General features: G+C 47.0%; 1 protein-coding gene across 6 annotated transcripts in view; it reads right to left on the reverse strand.

The window, feature by feature from the left end:
* The window catches only part of SLC39A11 (solute carrier family 39 member 11), a 233827-nt gene that overhangs the window by 176155 nt on the left and 37987 nt on the right, over positions 1 to 19685 (reverse strand). For 5 of the 6 annotated variants that reach the window (XM_029080018.1, XM_029080017.1, XM_029080019.1 and 2 more), the window contains 2 exons: positions 18457 to 18495; positions 1015 to 1173 (listed from right to left, as the gene is read on the reverse strand). In XM_029080018.1, coding sequence (XP_028935851.1) covers positions 1015 to 1173; positions 18457 to 18495 — 198 coding nt within the window. The remainder of the gene's footprint in view (positions 1 to 1014; positions 1174 to 18456; positions 18496 to 19685) is intronic. The other variant, XM_029080021.2, reaches the window with a different exon arrangement.

Genomic DNA, 19685 nt, shown 5'->3' on the forward strand with positions numbered 1-19685 from the left:
ACATAGTAAGCACTCAATAAATACCACTGATAGATTGTGATAGATTTTGTCAGCTTTCTCTCACAAGCTCTACAAAGGTGGTTTTGTTTAGCTGGGCAAGTCACTTCTCTGTGCCCCAGTTTCCTCACCTTTAAAATGGGGGCTCAATCCCTGTTCTCCCAGCTACTTAGACTGTGAGCCCCACTTGGACAGGGATTGGGACCAACCTATTTTTTTTTTAAATCTATCCCAATGATTAAGTGCTTACTACATGTAACGCACTCTGATACTCATTATTTTGACTCTTTTATTATTAATAGTAGTAGCCCCCACCAGCCAAAAATAAGAAGTCACCATACTCTCAGCCTGTGCCTGTCAAGTCAGTGAGTCAGTCAAGTGTATTTATTGAGCACTTACTGTGTGCAAAGCACTGTACTGAGTGCTTGGGAGAATATGGTATAACAATATGACTGACACATTCCCCGCCCACGACGAGCTTGCAGTCCAGAAGGGGATGTCAGACATTAATATAAATATACACAATTACAGATATGGACATAAGTGCTGTGGGGCTGGGAGGCAGGGGATGAATAAAGGGAGTGAGTCAAGGCTGCGCAGAAAGGAGTGGGAGAAGAGGAAAGGAGGACTTAATCTACCCTAGTAAGTGCTAAATAATGTCAAAGTGCTGGAGAGCCCCCTTCCTCACTAGCCTCTTGCTCAAGCCACCCTCCCAAGGCTACTTACATCGACTGGGCCCTCACTTCCGACCTTGCCTGTCAGGAATTACTTGAACCTGGCCTATTGACCGGGTAGTCTTTGGGGTAGGATCCCCCAAACTGCTATTTCTAGGAGAGTTTCCTGGCTCTAGACCGGCTTCAGCATTGGTCCTGGGTCCTCAGTGACAAAGGTGGTCCAGATTTCAGTCAAGAAGTGCACTCCAAGGGCCCGCAAGTCACCATCTATCCACGCCATCCTCCAACCCACAAGAAAATCAGGACTTTTCAACCATCCAGCCCAGTCTAAGACCCCACTCACCAGAAAAGGCATCAGGATGTCGGCCAAGTAGACAAAAGCGGCTCCGAGCGTGAAGCCGACAGCCACGGGGAAGAAGGCGAAAGCACCGAACTTGCCCGAGGACTCGGCCATCTCGACGGCGGGGGCCAGCAGAGACCAATAAGAAGCGGCTAACATGACCTGCGGCAGGAGGAGAGATGGATCCGTCAGACCGGCCGACAAAATCACCAACGAGGAGCAGGGACCCTGGGCTCTGCCCCTCGGCTAACTTCTTCTTGATCGCTAATGGGTCGGAGTCGCGATCTCCTAACAACTTCCAGCTGACCAACGTCTAAGATGACTACTCCAAAGGCCAGATCAGGACCTGAGGGTCTTCCCCAGGGAATTTTCTCCTTCTGGGCCAGCTCGGGTCAGACACTGTGGTCCTCACAGGGGCTGGAAGGGCTTACCAAAGCAATCAATGGGATTTACTGAGCGCTTACTGAGAACAAAACACAGAACTAAGCTTGGGGCTAACTTCCCTCTGCCTTACCTGTCATGGATACACAGACTTCTTCACGCCTACACTACACCACGTCTGCTGCAGGAATGGAGTTAACGCTAAGGAGAAATTCCTCAATGAGTAGCTTCTCTAGTAATAGCTTAATTATGGCCTGTCCTTTAAAGAAAGGGGTTGCAAGCCACAGCAGTTATCTCTGAGAAAAGAAAAGATTCTCTGATCAAAGAAAGCAGAGACACCTAAGGCATTCTAAAAAGAGCAGTAAGTGTACGAGGCTGATTCCACTGCTATAAAACATGTTATTATAATCTGATAGACAATTACAAATACACACACACTGTCAGTGACTCGAAAATCCCAAGCGAAATGTAAATGTGCTTGCCAACTCTGTTATTTTGTTTAGGCTACTCTCCCAAGTGCTTAGCACAGTGTCCTTCACATAGTAAGCACTCTGTATCACTGATTAACTGGGCAGTCTCCCCATCCCAGAGAGAAAAAGAGTCACATATTTAGCCCCTACTTTACCGAGGAGGAAACTGAGGTAGGGAGAAGGAAAGCGACTTTCCCAGGGTCACCTAGCAGGCAAGTGGCGGAGCCAAGATTAGAACCCAGGTCTCTTTATTTATATCAATATATGTCTCCCCATCTAGACTGTAAGATCATTGCGGGCGGGAATGAGTCTGTTATACTGCACTGTCCCACGAGTTTAGTACAGTCCTCTGCAGGCAGGTGCTCAATAAATAGGATTGACTGATTCACTTCATGATTCCCAGCCCCGGGCTCTTTCCTCTAAGCTGGGTCGAAGCTCAAGACGGAAGCCTTGTTTGAACTCGAATGCCTGAATGTCCCTCCACACGCTACCACACTGAGTCACCTGGAATTTCTGGCCTTACATCCCACTGCAGCTACACTTTCAAGGTGTCCAGGGAGAGAGATCCACATCTGAGGAAAAAGTGCTTCATTACTCCTACTCTAGAACCTGAAAGAAACAAGGCTTTGGAGGATTGTCTCTATATGTTGCTGAATTGTACTTTCCAAGCGCTTAGTACATTGCTCTGCACACAGTAAGCACTCAATAAATTGAATGAATGAATGAAAGTACTAGGGGAGATCCAGGCTTATCAGGTTGGACACAATCCATGTCCCACATGGGGCTAACATCTTTACAACCCATTTTACCTAAGAGGTAACTTGGGTCCAGAGAAATTAAGTGGTTTGCCTGAGGTCACATATCAGACAAGTGAGATTAGAGCCCAGATCCTCGGACTCCCAGGATCATGCTCTATCCGCTAGACCATACTCCTTCGCAGCCTGACCCTACATCCTCCCAGACGCCTGGTGCTCCAAGCTTTCCAGCTTCTGATGTTCACTGCCCACAGACATTTCTTCTCTGGACACCAGAAAAGAGGCAGCCCTGGGGAAAATTATTTGCGGCTAGTCAAAGTTTTGGCTTTTTTGAGAACCTCCATGATCCATTTCCACCTGTGCGCCTCAAAAATCCAGTGCAGCATGGGACTCCGGCTCTTCGAAGCATCATGAAATATGCAGAGGGGATCCATACTTCAAAAAACTATTAATTTCCCTCCACTGACAGATGTACCGCCGAGGAGTAATTAAAAATCATCAGCTACAAAATGCACCCCTCTGCAGGTACAGCCTTTTCATTTTGGCTTAACGACTCAGTTTCGGGAGACTTGGGGCTTTGTACACAGAAACTAATTTCTGGCAACTCCCTCAGGAAGCTTTCTGGAATATTTCAATTTGTGATGGGTGCAATTAAGCATTTCCTTTAGTGTAACTTTTAGTTTTTTATTTTTATGACAGAGGAAAAAGCACAGATGGAGAGAAGCAGACAAAGACTATCTTTTCCCCGCCAGAGAGGACGTTACATGGATTACTGATTAAGACCTTAAGATCCTGGCCTGCGAGATGTCTGTGGGATGGGGATGATGTCTGATCCGATTATATTGTGCCTATCCTATCGCTTAGCACAGTGCTTGACCCATAGTGGTGCTTGGCCTTTCCCATCTAAGTCCTCGCTTGCTCTTCTCCCACACCCTTCTGCATCCTTCTTGCAATTGGATCTCTCCCCTTTACTCACCACATCCTCAGCCCCACTCTTCTTATGGACGCATCCATAATTTATTATACTAATGTCTGTCTTCCCCTCTAGACTGTAAACTCATCGTGGGCAGGAAATGTGCCTGCCAACTCTGTTGCCCTGTACCCTCCCCAACTCTTAATGCAGTGCACTGAACACTCTAAGTGCTCAATAAATACCACCGATTGATTAAATGACAGTTAGCACTTGATCGGCCTCTACTCCTTAGATTAGAAGCCCTTTGTCGAACAAGGATGGAGTCTGATTGCTTCATCTTGGATCTGCTCCAGGTTTAGTACAATGCACAGTCCACAGAACATGCTTAAACCAATATAATAAAAATAATAATAATGGTATTTGTTAAGCGCTTATATTGTGCCAGGCACTGTACTAGGCATTGAGGTGGATACAAGCAAATCAAGTTAGACAAAGTCCTTGTCTCATGTGGGGCTCACAGTCTCAGTCCCCATTGTACAGGTTTGGTAACTGAGGCCCTGAGAAATGAAATAACTTGCCCATGGTCACACAGCAGACAAGTGGCGGATCTGGAATGAGAACCCATGACCTTCTGACTTCCAGGTCCATGCTCCATCCACTACGTCATGCTGCTTCTCAACCTAACTAGAATATTTTCTCACCCTCTACCTCTTAGATTAGAAGCACTTTGTGGAACAAGGATGGTGTGTGATGGGATTATCTTGGATCTACCCCAAGGTTTAGCACAGTGCATGGCCCAAAGAACATGCTTAAACCAATATACCATAACTAGGATATGACCTCACTCTCTACCTCTTAATAATAACAATAACAATCACAATTATGGTACTTGCTAAGCACTAACCATGTGCAAAGCACTTTTCTAAGCGCTGGGATAGATACAGGGTAATTAGGTTGTCCCACATGAGACTCAAAGTTAATCCCCATTTTACAGATGAGGTAACAGGCACAGAGAAGTTAAGTGACTTGCCCACAGTCACACAGCTGACAAGCGGCAGACTTGCACAACAGCTACATGGCAGAGCCGCAATTAGAACCCATGTGTTCTGACTCCCAGGGCCTTATTTGATCCATTAAACCATGCTGCTTCTCTTCGATAATAAGCCCCTGAGGAACGAGGATGGTGTTTCATCGGGTTATCTTGCATCCACCCCAGGGCTTAGCACAGTGCATAGTCCATAGAATAGGTTTAAACCACGTGACCCGTTACGATTGCTACAATTCTTTGGCTCAAGGCAGATCCAATAGTCCCGGCTGCAGTTGCTGAGGTAGGAACGAGGTGGGACCACGGAAGGAGCCAAGAACCACCCCCTCCCACCACCCTGCCCCACCCCCGATGCCATCTGCTCCCCGTGGCACCCTGCCACCGACCTGTCATCGCTCCCCAGCGCCTCGACAGCGCCAGCTGAGCGGGGCTTCACCCCTCCACATGCCGCCCCTGTCCACTTCCCCGGCAGGGTTGGCAGGCTTGGGGCCTAGAGGCTGCCAGTCTTCCACAAAGGGAAGGCGGCCCGGCCCAGGGGAAACCAAGAGCCACCGGCCTGGCGAGTTGGCTCCCTCTGCCAACCGGGGAAGGCCGCCGAGGCCAGGCTGGTCCATCAGCCCTTCCATCACATGGCTCCTGGCTGTCTTCTCCTCCACTCCGAGGCCGCTGGCAACATCATAGCGGCAACTGAGGAGACGCCATCCTCTTCCACTGGTTCTTTGGGAAAGGATCCAATTAAAAGCTCCAGATGGGAAGCTAGAGGAGTTCCCAACCCTGTTCTGATCTCCCATCCCACCAGACGACACTCCTGACGCACCCGGCATCCTAGGATTCCCCCCTTCCTGCCGGAACGCCTTTCCCCCGCTCATCCGGCAGACAGCCGCCCTCCCCGTGTTTGCTGTACTTCTGAAAGCACACCGTCTCTGGCAAGCCTCCCCTGATTCATCTCCCCACCACCGACTCCGACTTCAGCGCCGTGGATAGAGCACGGGCTTAGGAGTCAGAGGCCTTGGTTTCTAATCCCGGCTCCGCCACCTGTCAGCTATGTGACTTTGGGCAAGTCACTTGACTTCTCGGGGCCTCAGTTACCTCATCTGCAAAATGGGGATTAAGACTGTGAGCCCCAAGTGGGACAACCTGATTACCCTGTATCTACCCCAGCGCTTAGAACAGCATCTACCCCCGATCAGACTGTAAGCCCGTCAATGGGCAGGGACTGTCTCTATCTGTTGCCGATTTGTACATTCCAAGCGCTTAGTACAGTGCTCTGCACATAAGCCCTCAAATACTATTGAATGAATGAACAGTGCTCTGCACATAGTAAGCGCTTAACAAATACCAACATCATTATTAAGTCACAACTTCTCTGGGCCTCAGTTCCCTCATCGGTAAAATGGGGCACGAGACTGTGAGCTCCATGTGGGACACGGACTGTGTCCAACCCGATTTGCTTTTATCCACTCCAGTGGTTAGTACAGTGCCTGGCACACAGTAAATGCTTAACAAATACCACAATTATCATTATTATTAGACAGAGAACCCCCAAAAGAGACAGGGACTCTGTCCAACCTATTTTTCTTGTATCTACGCAATGCCTCTAACAGTGCCTGGCACACAGAAAGTGCTTAACAAATGCTGTTAAATAACATTAAAAAAAATTTTTAAAAAAACTACCCCTTCCACATCACCTTAACTCCCTTTATTCACCTCTCCCTCAGCTCCACAGCACTTAGGTACATATCCATAATTTAATATCCATCTCCCACTCTAGACTGGAAGCTCACTGTGAGCAGGGAATGTGTCTACCAACTCTGCTACATTGTACTCTCCCACGCACTTAGTATGGTGCTCTGCACATAGTAAGTGTTCAATACATAGGATTGATCGATTCAAACTAATCTGGGAAGGCTTCCTGGAAGAGGGGGGTCTACCCACAGGCTTCAATCATTCTGCATGCTGGACTGAGTGTGAAACAGCACCCGTGCTCTATTCCCATCCTCTAAGAACGGCTCCCGCCCCCTCCTCTGTCCCCTCATCTTGGCTCACCCAAACCTCTACTGCAGTTCTGACCAGGGAGAGATGTTTCCTGCAATAACTACATCCTGAGAAATGGATTCTAATTAAATCCCAGGGCCATTTTTCTACTGCTACCTCTAAATATCAAGTTTATATTCAGTTAGCGCTGTCCTTAATTCCGGGGATCAGAGAGATGTGGTTGGGAGAGTTTGTTCCTGCAGACTTCATCATCTCATTCAAGCACGAGCAGACAGCATCTCTGGTGGCCAGGTCCACAGTGCTCCAGACCTTAGAGAAATCTGACTGGATGAAAGCAACTTGGGCAGGGGAAAAACACTGCAAAACTAACGCTCGCCTAGTATATTTTCCTCCAAATACCCAATCAACGGTATTTTGCTGAAAGCGTGACCTAACGAGAAACGGAGAATCAGGGGACCGGCATTTGAATTCCGGATCCTCCACTTGCCTACAGTGTGTCCTTAGGAAGGTCATTCAACTTCTCTGTGCCTCAGATTCCACATCCATAAAAATGGGGATAAGATACCTGTTCTTTTACCCCTTTAGCCCTCTATTTGAGACAGGGACTCGGTCGGATCTGTTAATACTCAATCTCAGCATTTAGTATTGTATTTGGCACATAGTAAGCTCTTCCATACCACAGTGATTATTACTGTACTAAGCACTTGGTTGAGTACAACAGAGGTAACAGGTTTGATGCCTAACCTCAAAGTGCCACAATTTAGAGGGAGGGAAAGATAGAGAAGCATATTACAGAGTGGAAGAATCTCTCCCTCTATGTAAGCTTGTAAGAACAATGATGATGATCACCATAATAATCACCTTTAAGCATTTACAAGGTGCCAAACACTTGTCAGTATTGAGATAGATACAGGATAATGAGATGGGACACAATCCCCATCCCACCTGGGCTCAGATGGGATTTAATTCCCATTTGACCGAGGAGGAAAAATAGAGGCCCCCAAGTGAAGTGACTTGCCCGAGGTCACACGACCAGGCAAGTGGTGGGGCTGGGTTTAGAACCCAGATCCTGAGAGATCAAGTAAAACACTGGAGCACGTTTAACAACAATGATGATGATGATAATAATAATAATAATAGTTGGGATAGATATAAGGTGATTGGGTTGGACACAGCCCCTTTCCCACATGGGACTCACTATGGAGAAGCAGCATGGCTTAGTGAATAGAGCACAGGCCTGGAAGTCAGAAGGACCTGGGTTCTAATCCTGGCTCTGCCACTTGTCTGCTGTATGACCTCAAGCAAGTCACTTCACTTCTCTGAGCCTCAGTTACCTCATCTGTACAGTAGGGATGAAGACTGTGAGGCCCATGTGAGACAAGAACTGCATCCATCCCGATTTGCTTGTATACACTCCAGGACTTAGTAGGATGCCTGGCCGGTAAACACTTAAGCCTGTAATTATTATTATTATTGTTAATAAAGGATGAAAATCCAAGTGCAAAACAAGGAGAGAGACTTGTAAAATTGGGGCACAACTGGAAAGGGGACACCAGACCTCTCGGTTGCTTGTCCATGGTGCTCCCAAACACAAACCTTCCAACACACACAATGCTCAAATACCATTTTTAAATAATGTATGCACTGGGTTAAGGCAATAGGCTTGGGATCCTTCCAACAAATACAATACTAATCCATTTCCTCCCTGTTTACACATTTACGAGATATATATTTATAGATATATACTTTCCACTCTCTCCAAGAACTTGATTATCCCCAGACCTGTCATGGTTGATTCTGTCACAGAAAGAACAAGGTTTCCCAAAGAGTTTTAGTCCTCCCATCTCCTTTTCTCCACCTTTCATGAAGAGCGATGAAGGCGGGAAGCTACAGTTGCTTCCTGGGGCCATGTCCCTTATTATTACCCTGATTTTATTATTATGGTATTTGTTAAGTGCTTCCTGGGTGCCAAGCACTGTTCTAAGCACTGGGGTGATATTAGGTAATCACCTCGGACAGAATCCCTGTTCCTCACGGATATCACAAGCTAAGTAGGAGGGGAAAAGTGATTGAATCCACATGTTACTGTTGAGGAAAGAGACATACAGAAGTTAAGTGACCTCTCTGGCTCTTATCTCTTTCCACTTCAGTCCACTGCCCAGATCGTTTTTCCACAAAAACGTTCAGTCCATGTTTCTCCACTCCTCAAGAACCTCCAGTAGTTGCCTAACTCCACAGAAAGACTCCCTACCAGCTTTAAAGCACTCAATCACCTTGCCCCTTCCTATCAAATGTATTTACTGAATGCTCACTGTGTGCAGGGCACTGAACTTGATAATAATAATAATGTTGGTATCTGTTAAGTGCTTACTTTGTGCCGAGCACTGTTCTAAGTGCTGGGGTAGACACAGGGGAATCAGGTTATCCCACGTGGGGCTCACAGTCTTAATCCCCATTTTACAGATGAGGTAACTGAGGCACCGAGAAGTTAAGTGACTTGCCCAAAGTCACACAACTGACAAGTGGCCGAGCCAGGATTCGAACCCATGACCTCTGACTCCAAAGGCCATGCTCTTTCCACTGAGCCACGCTGCTTCTCTTGTGCCTATTAATGTCCATCTCCCCCTCTGGAGATGGACATTATATACTTATAATGGAAGGGGAACTTGTCTGCTAATTCTGCAGTATTGCATTCTCTCTGGACATAGCAAGCACTCGATAAATACTACTGATCGATTGAAAGACTTCAGGTGAAACTTCTGGTCTGTAAGCTCATTGTGGGCAGGGAATATGGCTGTCTATCGTTGTATTGTATTCTCCCAAGCACTTAGTATAGAGCTTTGCACACAGTGAGCTCTCAGATATGATTGAATAATAATAATTATGGTATTTGTTAAGCACTTACCCTGTTCTAAGCCCTGCCTGAACAGAACATTGTATCTTTGATGATCACCCTCAAGAGGCAGAGCACTGCTCCTCTTGCCACATCTCCCCACAACTCAGATGGGGAAGACAAGAATCAGAGGAAGGAAGCAGATAGCACAGCCAAGAAATGCAATCCAGATCTCGTAATTCCCAGGAGGATTCCAAGATGGGGTTTGGGCACTTTTGAAACCAAACCGTCTCTTGCCTCACAACCCACAATCACCACCAGAGAGATGGCCAGTTGAGCCGCTAAACGCTAAGCTCGCTGAGGGTGAGGATCATCCCTACTGGCTACCGTGCTGTCCTAAATGCTTAGTACAATAATCTGTGCATAATAAGTACTCAAAAAATACCCTTGATTGATTGAAAAAGTTCTGGTAGAAGGGTACGTCTTTAGTGACTGCTGTTCTTACAGACATATTCCACCATCTTTGAGGGGGAAGATGAGAAGCAGAAAGAGGAAGCAGATAGCACAGCCGGAAAATGCAATCCAGATCAAGCAATTGTGGGAAATGCAATCCAGATCAAGCAATTCCCAAGAGGATCCCAATATGAGTTAGGGCACTTTTAAAACCAAACCGTCCCTTGCCTCATTGCCCACAACCTCCACTGGAGAAATGGATGGTTGAGAGTTTAGATCTTAGATCTTCACTGAGGGTGAAGATCATGCCTTCCTTTCCCTTCTTTGTCGTGCATGAACTTGGATCTGTGACCTTTGGATATTCGATATTCACCCCAACACCACACCACTTGCGTGCATATCTTTAAATTATATATTGTAACTGACCTGCTTCATATTAGTGTGTATCTACCCCAAACAAATGGATTTTAGAGCAAATTAAACCAAAGAGGTCTTCAGAAGGCCAAATGATAGATTAGCATACTTTGGACACATAATCAGGAGGGACTGATTCTCTGGAGAAGACACTAATGCTAGGAAAAGTCCAGGGAAAACATGGAGGAGGCAGACCGGCAGCTAGATGGACAGAGACTGTAACAACAATAACGGCAGAACCGTTAGAAAGGTTGCGGATTATGGCAGAGGACAGGACGTTCTGGAGAAAGTATATCCATGGAGTCGCTATGAATCAGAAACGACTCGACAGCATTTAATAATAAAACAACCCCACTAGCCTGTAGGATCATTACAAGCAAGGAATGTGTCTGTTAATTCTCTTGTATTGTACTTTCCCCAAGCATTTAGTATAGTGCTCTGCACATAGTAATCTATAAATGATTGATCGATTCCTACTGATTCTATTGCATTCTCCAAGCAGTTAGTTCAGTGTTCAGCATACAGTAAGCACAGCACACAGTAAGCACTCAAATAGTCAATCATTCAATTGTATTTTTTGAGCACTTCCTGTGGGCAAAGCACTGTACTAAACCCTTAATACCACTGATTTGCTTGACTGGGGGTGAGGATATGTAGCAAAGAGAGATATATGCATATCTCTCTGCCATGGAAAGGTACCCCATAGACTTTAAGATCCTTGTGGGCAGAGAAGAGGTTTACCAACTCTGTTATATTGGACTCTCTGGAGAATTTAGTACAGTGTTTTGACACACATTAAGTGCTCAATAAATACAACTGATTGATGTGTCCTGAATATGGTAGTTTTAGTTCCTCCTTTTATTGTGGGGCGGGGATATTTTTTAAAGAATAAAGGAGCTCTTTGATATACCTCACATCAAATGCTGGAGCATTACCTTCCTATCTAAACATGGCAAATCCATTTACACCTCAAATGTTAACAGATAAGGGTGACTCTAAGAAGGTATTTACACCTCCTTCTCATGATTATCCCCTGTGGGTGTTGGTGGAGGAGAGAGAAGAGTTAAAAGCCTTCTGGTTAGAGCACGGGCCTGGGAGTCAGAAGGACCAGGGTTCTAATCCTGGGTCCGACATATGTCTGCTGTGTTACCTTGGGTAAGTCACTTCACTTCTCTGGGCCTCAGTTTCCTCATCTGTAAAATGGGGACAAGAGTGTGCGTCCCGAGGGACAGAGACTGTCCAACCTGATTACCCTTAATCTGCCCCAGTGCTTGGTACACAGTAAGCACTTAACAAGCCCATAATTTATTATTACTATTTCCTTGCGGAGATTATGGTGAGTGAGGATGAAGGAAATCACCATTTATTCCTGGAAATCCCCAGACTGTTCCTCTTGCTTCATGGTCGTAGCTTACAGTCTATTCTTATTCAACTGTATTTCTTGAGCGCTTACTGGGTCTAGACTGTGAGCCCCATGTGGGACAGGAACTATGTCCTACCTGATTATCTTGCACCCACCCCCAGAGCACAGTAAAGGACTTGGCACATATTAAGTGCTTCACAATACCACCATTACTATATATTTTTAAATGGTAGGTACTGGGGTAGATACAAGCTCATCAAGTTGGACACAGTTCATGTCCCACATGGGGCTCATAGTCTTAATCCCCATTTTACAGATGAGGGAATTGAGGCCCAGAGAAGTACAGCGACTTGCCCAAGATCACCCAGCAGGTGGAATGGAGATTAGAAGCCAGGTCCTTCTGATTCCCAGGCCAGAATCTCACCCACTAGGCCCTGCTGCTTCTCCTGTGAAAATGATGCAAGAGAATCCAAGGCAGGGAAATACCATCAAGTGGCATCGGCCGTCACGACTCCCACTTCGTCCTTGAAAGCTCCCGGTGGGTTCCATTTCAATCGGAGAAAGAATTTGCTTCTCCTTAGCTACGGACCTGTCGCAGACCAGATGTGGAAAATGGGTTGCTGGGGCAACACGGCTCCGCCTCCAGAGACCCGATGGGGCGACCGTCTGCCCGAGGACAAAGCGACGGGGCAGAATGCCCTCATGTCAGCCTTGCGGGGCCCGATTTAATTCAGGCCCCCTCACCAATGGGTCAAGTCTCCGAGTCAAGTAGCTTAAGAAGCAGGGTGACCTAGTGGATAGAGCAGGGGCCTGAGAGTCAGAAGGAGCTGGGACTGTTCCTTCTAATCCCGGCTCTGCCACTTGTCTGCTGTGTGACCTCAGGCAGGTCACTTCACTTCTCTGGGCCTCCGTTCCCTCATCTGTAAAATGGGGGGCGGGGGGGAGGGAGGCAGTTGTCAGATTGTGAGCTTTATGTGGGACAATCTGATTGGATTGTATCTATTTCAGTGCTTAGTCTGGTGCCTGGAATGTACTAAGCACTTATATTGCAGCAAAAAACAAAGTATAACATGGTGGAGGAGGGCTTGCAAATTCTACACTTCCTGGGTTAACATGGGGATGCAAAGAGTTGGGGCAAAGAAAGCAGTGTGGCCTAATGGACAGAGCATAGACCTGGGAGTTAGAGGACCTGGGTTCTAATCCCAACTCCGCCACTTGTCCGCTGTGGGACCCTGGGCAAGTTTCTTCACTTCTCCTTACCTCAGTTACCTCATCAGCAAAATGAGGTTTCAATACCAGTTCTCCCTTCTGAGGCTGTGAGCCCCACGTGGAACCTGACCATCAACAGAACATGTCTGTTGTACTCTGCCAAGCGCAGTGCCCATTGTAAGAGCTCAATAAATACCACCGACTGATTGAACCTGAGCATTCCCACCCACGTCTTCCACTCTTGCCCCCTTGGTAAATCGACAATTCCTCACCGCGCTCCGTGCCTGGCAATCATCACGCACAGGGAGACAAGCTTCACGGCATCAGCAAGTTAGGAAGGACCTCAAAGGTCATCTACCCTGGCCCAAAGACTCCATCTGGGCTAGTACCAAGGGGTTCGCATGTGAAACCCCCAGCGGGCAGCTTTGCTGGGAGGTGCCCAGGCCTGTGGAGTTCTGGTTCTGGCTGGGGCCCAGATCATGGTCGGCCCATTTTTAAAAAAGATCTGGACTGACAAGAGTGAGCAAGACATCCCTCCCAGCTCTGTGATCCCAAGATGGCTATTCCTGGGCACCGGGGTGGGAGGAGTGGGAAGGGGGGAGGCAGAAGCCACAGGGGACTGGGAGTGAGGGGCAGTGGTGTGACCTAATGGAAAGAGCCCAGGCCTGGGAGTTGGACGACCTGGGTTCTAATCCCAGATTCCCGCACCTGCCTGCTGTGTGCACTTAGGCATGTCACATAATTTCTCTGTGCCTCGGTTTCCTCACCTGTAAAATGGCAATTTCATACTTGTTCTCCCTCCTACTTAGACTGTAAGCCGCATATGGGATAGGGCTACATTCAGGTTGATTAACTTGTATCTACCCCAGTGCTTAGAACAATGGACACTTAATAAGCGCTTAAATATCATAAATAATAATAAAAATAATAATCAGGGTTCTAATAGAAGCGGCAAGGCCTAGTGGACAGAGCCCAGACCTGGGAATCAGAAGCAACTGGGTTCCCATCCTGGCTCTGCTAATTATCTGCTGTGACCTGGGGCAAGACACTTCGCTTCTCTGTAACTCAGTTTCCTCATCTGTACAATGGGGATGAAGACTGTAAACTCCATGTGTGACAGGGACCGTGTCCAACCTGATTAACTCGTATCTACCCCAGCGTTCACAGTGCTTGACAAATACTAAAAGATACTATCATGATTACTATCTTTAATAAAATCCCGGCTCTGAGACCTCAGGTAAGTCACTTCCCTTCTCTCCGCCTCAAGCCTCATCTTTAAAACAGGAATCGAATACCTGATGTCTCTTCTCAGACTGTGAGCCCCATGGAAGACTGGGTCTACATCCTATAATAATGTTAATAATGTTGGTATTTGTTAAGCTCTTACTATGTGCAGAGCACTGTTCTAAGCACTGGGGTCATCGGGTTGTCCCACGTGAGGCTCACAGTCTTCATCCCCATTTTGCTGTGTGACTGTGGGCAAGTCACTTAACTTCTCTGTGCCTCAGTTCCCTCACCTGTAAAATGGGGATGAAGACTGTGAGCCTCATGTGGGACAACCTGATCACCCTGTATTTCCCCCAGTGCTTAGAAGAGTGCTCTGCACATAGTAAGCACTTAACAATTTATTCTTTTACAGATGAGGTAACTGAGGCACAAAGAAGTTAAGTGACTTGCCCACAGTCACACAGCTGACAAGTGGCAGAGCTGGGACTCCAACCCATGACCTCTGACTCCCGAGCCTGGGCTCTTTCCACTGAGCCACGCAGCCATCTACCCCAGTGTCTAGTACAGTGCTTGGCACATAGCAAGCGCTTTTCAAATGCCACTGTGACTCTAGCTCATTACGGGCCTGGAACGTGGCTGCTAATTCTCTTGTACTCTCCCAAGTGCTTAGTCCAGTGCTCTGCACACAGTAAGCGCTCAATACATACAACTGACTGAAGATTGCCATCTGAAGCAACACCAGGCTTTGCCCACTAAGGGCATAAAGACCCAGGCACTGGATCTTTACAACCTCTACTGACCCTGGGAGCAGAGATGCTGTTTCAGGGGGGAAAAGGGGAGCGGGTGGAGGGATTTTTCTGGGGAAGTGGGGGGAGAAGGGGAAAGCCCAACCTTTCTACTCCTCCCCCTGCCCTGCCATATGTTGGGGAGGACCCAGGAACTCTGCAGCTGCCAGCTGCTCTGCAGACAAATTAAACGGGATCCCTGAGGTCAAGGAAGCAAGAAAGGAAGGTAGCATCCCTCTCCCCCCAGCCCCTCCCCTTCAACCACCTGTCGCTTGGCAGGATAAATGGACCTGGAACACGTGCCCGTCTGCCAAGACAAACACTGGCTTTTTCATCAGCGTCTAGAGAAGGTAATATATATCATTTCCTCCCCCACTCGGTTGATAATGGCGCTGTAAATCTGAAGCATGAAATTGAAAATATAATAATAATAATAATCTGTCTCCTTTTTGAAGTCTATCTCCCTTCCTTCTGGTCCCCACCAAACCCCCACCACCAAAATGATGACCTCCTCTCCGGCGGTTCTGCCAACTCCGATTTTAAGTGGCACCAGGAAGGGTGGGGGATGGGGAGACTGCCATCTCCCGATCTCACTGGACTGGGAAACCAAGGTCCCAAAGCCTGGTTTACCCCTCCCCAAAAGACAGCCACCCTGGAGCTTAGTACAGAGCCCCACACAGTAAGCGCTCAAAAAATCCCCCCTTCCCAGCCCCAAGGCACTTACTTCCAGATCTGTAACTTATGTATATTAACGTCTGTCTCTCGCACTAGACTGTAAGCTCACTGTGAGATGGGAATGTGTCTTTTTATATTGTTCTTCCCCAAGCGCTTAGTATAGTGCTGGGCACAGAGTAAGCACCCAGTAAATAGGACTGGATGAATGACTGTACAGCCCTGTCTTAAAGACAAGCAAAAAAGACAAGCAAAAAATCTGGTGTAGGGGTGACTTGTTTCCTAAAAGCAAAAGCTGACCAGAAGGCTTTATAAGTGTGTGGGGTAGGGGATCGGGGCAAGGGGTAAAGAAGGAAAAGCACAGATGGTTTCACTGTGGAGATTTCTGCCTTTTTTATGGTATTTGTTAAAAGCTTACTATGTCAAGCACTGTTCTAAGTGCTGAGGTAGATGTAATCGGGTCGGAAACAGTTCCTGTCCCACGTGGGGCAGACTAAGTAGGAGGGAGAAAATATATTAAATGCCCATTTTACAGCTGAGGGAACAGGAGCAGAGAAATGAAGCGATTTGCCCAAGGTCACCAAGCCGCCAAGTGGCGGAACCGGCATTAGAACCCAGGTCCTCTGACTCCCACGCCCGAGTCCATTCAGTACGGTGCCTGGCACATAGTGAGCGCTCAACAAATACCATCATCATCATCATCAATATTATTATCATTACTCCTCTAGGTCCTGCTGCCTCCCAAGCCCGGAAGATTGGGAACAAATCCTTTAGCCTTCAGTGATTCCTTCCCCCATCTGGTGCTTAACCCTTGCAATACCTTCTGCTTGCACTTGGAATTGCTCCCTTAATTCACCCCTATCTCAGTCCCATGGTATTTATGTCCATATACATATTCTACTTATTTATATCAATGTTTATTCTCCCACCCGTCTAGACTGTTAGCTCTTTGCAGGCAGGGAACATGTCTACCAACTCTGTTATACTGGACTCTCCCCAGCGCTTAGTAGGGTGCTCTGCACCTAGCGAGTGCTCACTTAGTATTATACTTACTCTTATAATGGCATTTAAGCTCTTACTACGTGCCAGACACCATACTGAGCACGGGTATGGATGCAAGCAAATCCGGTTGGACACGGTCCGTGTCCCACATGGGGCTCACAGTCTTAATCCCCATTTCACAAATGCGGTAACTGAGGCCCAAGGAAGTGAAGTGATTTGCCCAAGGTCACACGGCAGATAAATGGAGGATCCGGGATTAGAACCCAACTCCTGACTCCCTGTGCTCCTTCCACTACGCCACACTGCTTATTTCTCTAGGCCTCAGTCTCCTCATCTGTAAATTGGGGATTCATTACCTGTTCTTCCTACCCCATAAGCCAGGAGAGGAACAAGCTGGAGATCAGCCCATCCACAGGCGGAAGAATCAAAACATAGAAACGTGAAGGGACGTCAATTTTGGCTGAGCTTAAGGGAAGTCGTCTGCCCCACACGTACAACCCTACTGAGATTTGTCAAATGCCCCAGCACCCTAATGAGCGTTCTCCCCGAACCGTACCCATTCCATTTAACACGCTGTGCCCGCTTCACCCAATAAGGCGGCACAAGAAATCCCCAGGTTTCCTGAGAAGCGATGTGGCCTAATGGATAGAGCCCTGACCTTCAAGTCAAAGGACCTGGATCCTAATAATAATAATAATGATGTTGGTATTTTTTAAGCTCTTACTATGTGCCAAGCACTGTTCTAAGAGTTGGGGTAGATACAAGGTCATCGGGTCATCCCTCGTGGGGTTCACAGTCTTCATCCCCATTTTACAGATGAGGTAACTAAGGCACAGAGAAGTTAAGTGACTTGCCCATGGTCACAAATCCCAGCTCCGCCACTCATCTGCTGTGTGATTTTGGGCAGGTCATTTAAGTTCTCTGTGCCTCAGTTATCTCAACTGAAAAAAGGGAATTGGATGTCTGTTCTCCCTCCTACCGACTGTGAGACCCATGTGAGACCTCATTAACCTGAATCCACCCCAGCACTTAGTACAGTGCTTGGCAAACAGGAAGCGCATAAATACCACAATTATTATTATGTGGGAAATGAACTGTCCCAGCTAATCCAACTTGATCAGCTTTCACCTACCCCAGTGAGTAGCACAGTGCCTGGCACAGAGTAAGTGCTTCAATTCCATTATTTAAAAAAAAAAAAAAGACAGCTCTCGGGGATATTATGGGGCAAGTAAAGCTGTGTGGTGGCTTCCACAGACATCTCCCTCTTCTCTGCCTGTTGCCTTCTTGTGGTGAAGGATCTGGGCCAATTTCATACAATAGCCAAGGGAGAAAGAATCCAGTCAGATCAGGACATTAAGACCTTCCAGGGAACAATAAAATTCTCAGTTGAAATGTGCCCAAGAATAAACAGTGCAGCCTTTGTAGAAAAACGCGAATCCCGATCCCTAGTAATATTTTCTTATTCCTTAATAATAATAATACAAAAAAGACTATTCCCAGCCCACAAAAAGATTACACTCTCAATCATATTTACTGGGGGCACTTTTTGTGTGCAGGGCACTGTACTAAGCATTTGGGAGAGCACAGAGTTGATAAACACATCTAGCCCAAAAGAAGCTTACAATCTAAGTGCTCTCCTAAGCGCTTAGAATGGTGCTCTGCACACAGTGAGCTGCTCAGCAGATACCAGCCACACCGCTTCCCCAAATACCACAATTATTAATATTCTTGCTCTCATTACAGTGCGAGACCTCGATCCTCCTAGCTCAAGGAACAAGAATTCAAATCCCCCAAATTCTTTCGCTACCAAAACACTTGGGCTGAAGAAGCCAAGGTGATTCGCAGGAAGGTGGGTGAGGAGAGCAGTGGGCAGAATGACTAAAAGAACACAGACGCTTTCTTCTTCCCGTCCTCCACAAACTACTTACCCCAGCAGCAAATCCAAGGCTTCCATCTAAGACCCGTCTCTGTGAAGGAAAACAAGATGCTTGAGCTTCGGCGGCCGGCAGCCCTATTAAAATCTACCGAAACTTAAACCCAGAATCTCTAACGGAGACGTGCGGCAGAGGCCTCTATTTTTTAAAGCCTCTACTTGCTCATTTTATGCTTGAAGAGTATCTGGAAAAAGGAATAACCTCTCAGAGTTCAGGAGGTCTTATGTGAGCATGATCAAATGTTTCCTTCCCACTGGGCTTTGCTGACTGGATTCAGCTGAGGTCCATCACAGTGCTGATTGAGCCAGCTGCTCCCCATCTTAACCCATCAAAATCAGTTCTGAAACACACCCTGCTGTTACCTACCTTTGCCCATCAGTGAGAGCAACACCTTGGCATAATGGATAGAGCACGGGCCTGGGAGTGGGTAGGACCTGGGTTCTAATCCCCTCTCTGCCACTTATCTGCTGGACAAGTCATTTCTTTGGGTCTCAGTTCTCTCATCTGTAGAATGGGGATTAAGACTGAGCTCTCTGTGGGACAGGGATTGGGTCCAACCTCATTGGCTTCTATCTACCTTAGCCCTAGTGCTTGGCATATAGTAAGCACTTAAATACCACCAAAAAAAAGCCAGTGCTGAATCACACAGCTGTTAACCATCTTTACCTATCCATGGTGAAGGCCCTGGAAGTCAAGCGACAGGAGTATGTCACTTTATAGTAATAATAATTGTGGTATTTGTTAAGCGCTTATTATGTGCCAAGCACTGTACTAAGTGCTGGGGTAGTTACAAGCAGCATGGCATAGTGGATAGAGAATGGGCCTGGGAGTCAGAAGGTCATGGGTTCTCATCCCTGCTCCACCACTTGTCTGCTGTGTGCCCTTGGGCATGTTGCTTCACTTCTCTGGGCCTCAGTTACCTCATCTATAATATGGGGATTAAGACGGTGAGCCCCATGTGGGACAGGAACTGTGTCTAACCTGATTTACTTGTATCCACGCAAGTGCTTAATATGGTGCCTGGCACATAATAAGGACTTAATAATAATAATAATAATAGTGGTATTTGTTATGATAATCAGGTCCCCTAAATAGGAAGGAGAGCAAATATTGCTTCTCCATTCCAGTGCTTAGTACAGTGTCTGGCACATAAGTGTTTAACAAATATAATAATAATAATAATAATATGCAGATGAGGCAACTGAGGCAAAGAGAAGTCAAGT

Source organism: Ornithorhynchus anatinus, chromosome 15, assembly GCF_004115215.2.
Source record: "Ornithorhynchus anatinus isolate Pmale09 chromosome 15, mOrnAna1.pri.v4, whole genome shotgun sequence".
In the NCBI taxonomy this organism is placed as follows: Eukaryota; Metazoa; Chordata; class Mammalia; order Monotremata; family Ornithorhynchidae; genus Ornithorhynchus; species Ornithorhynchus anatinus.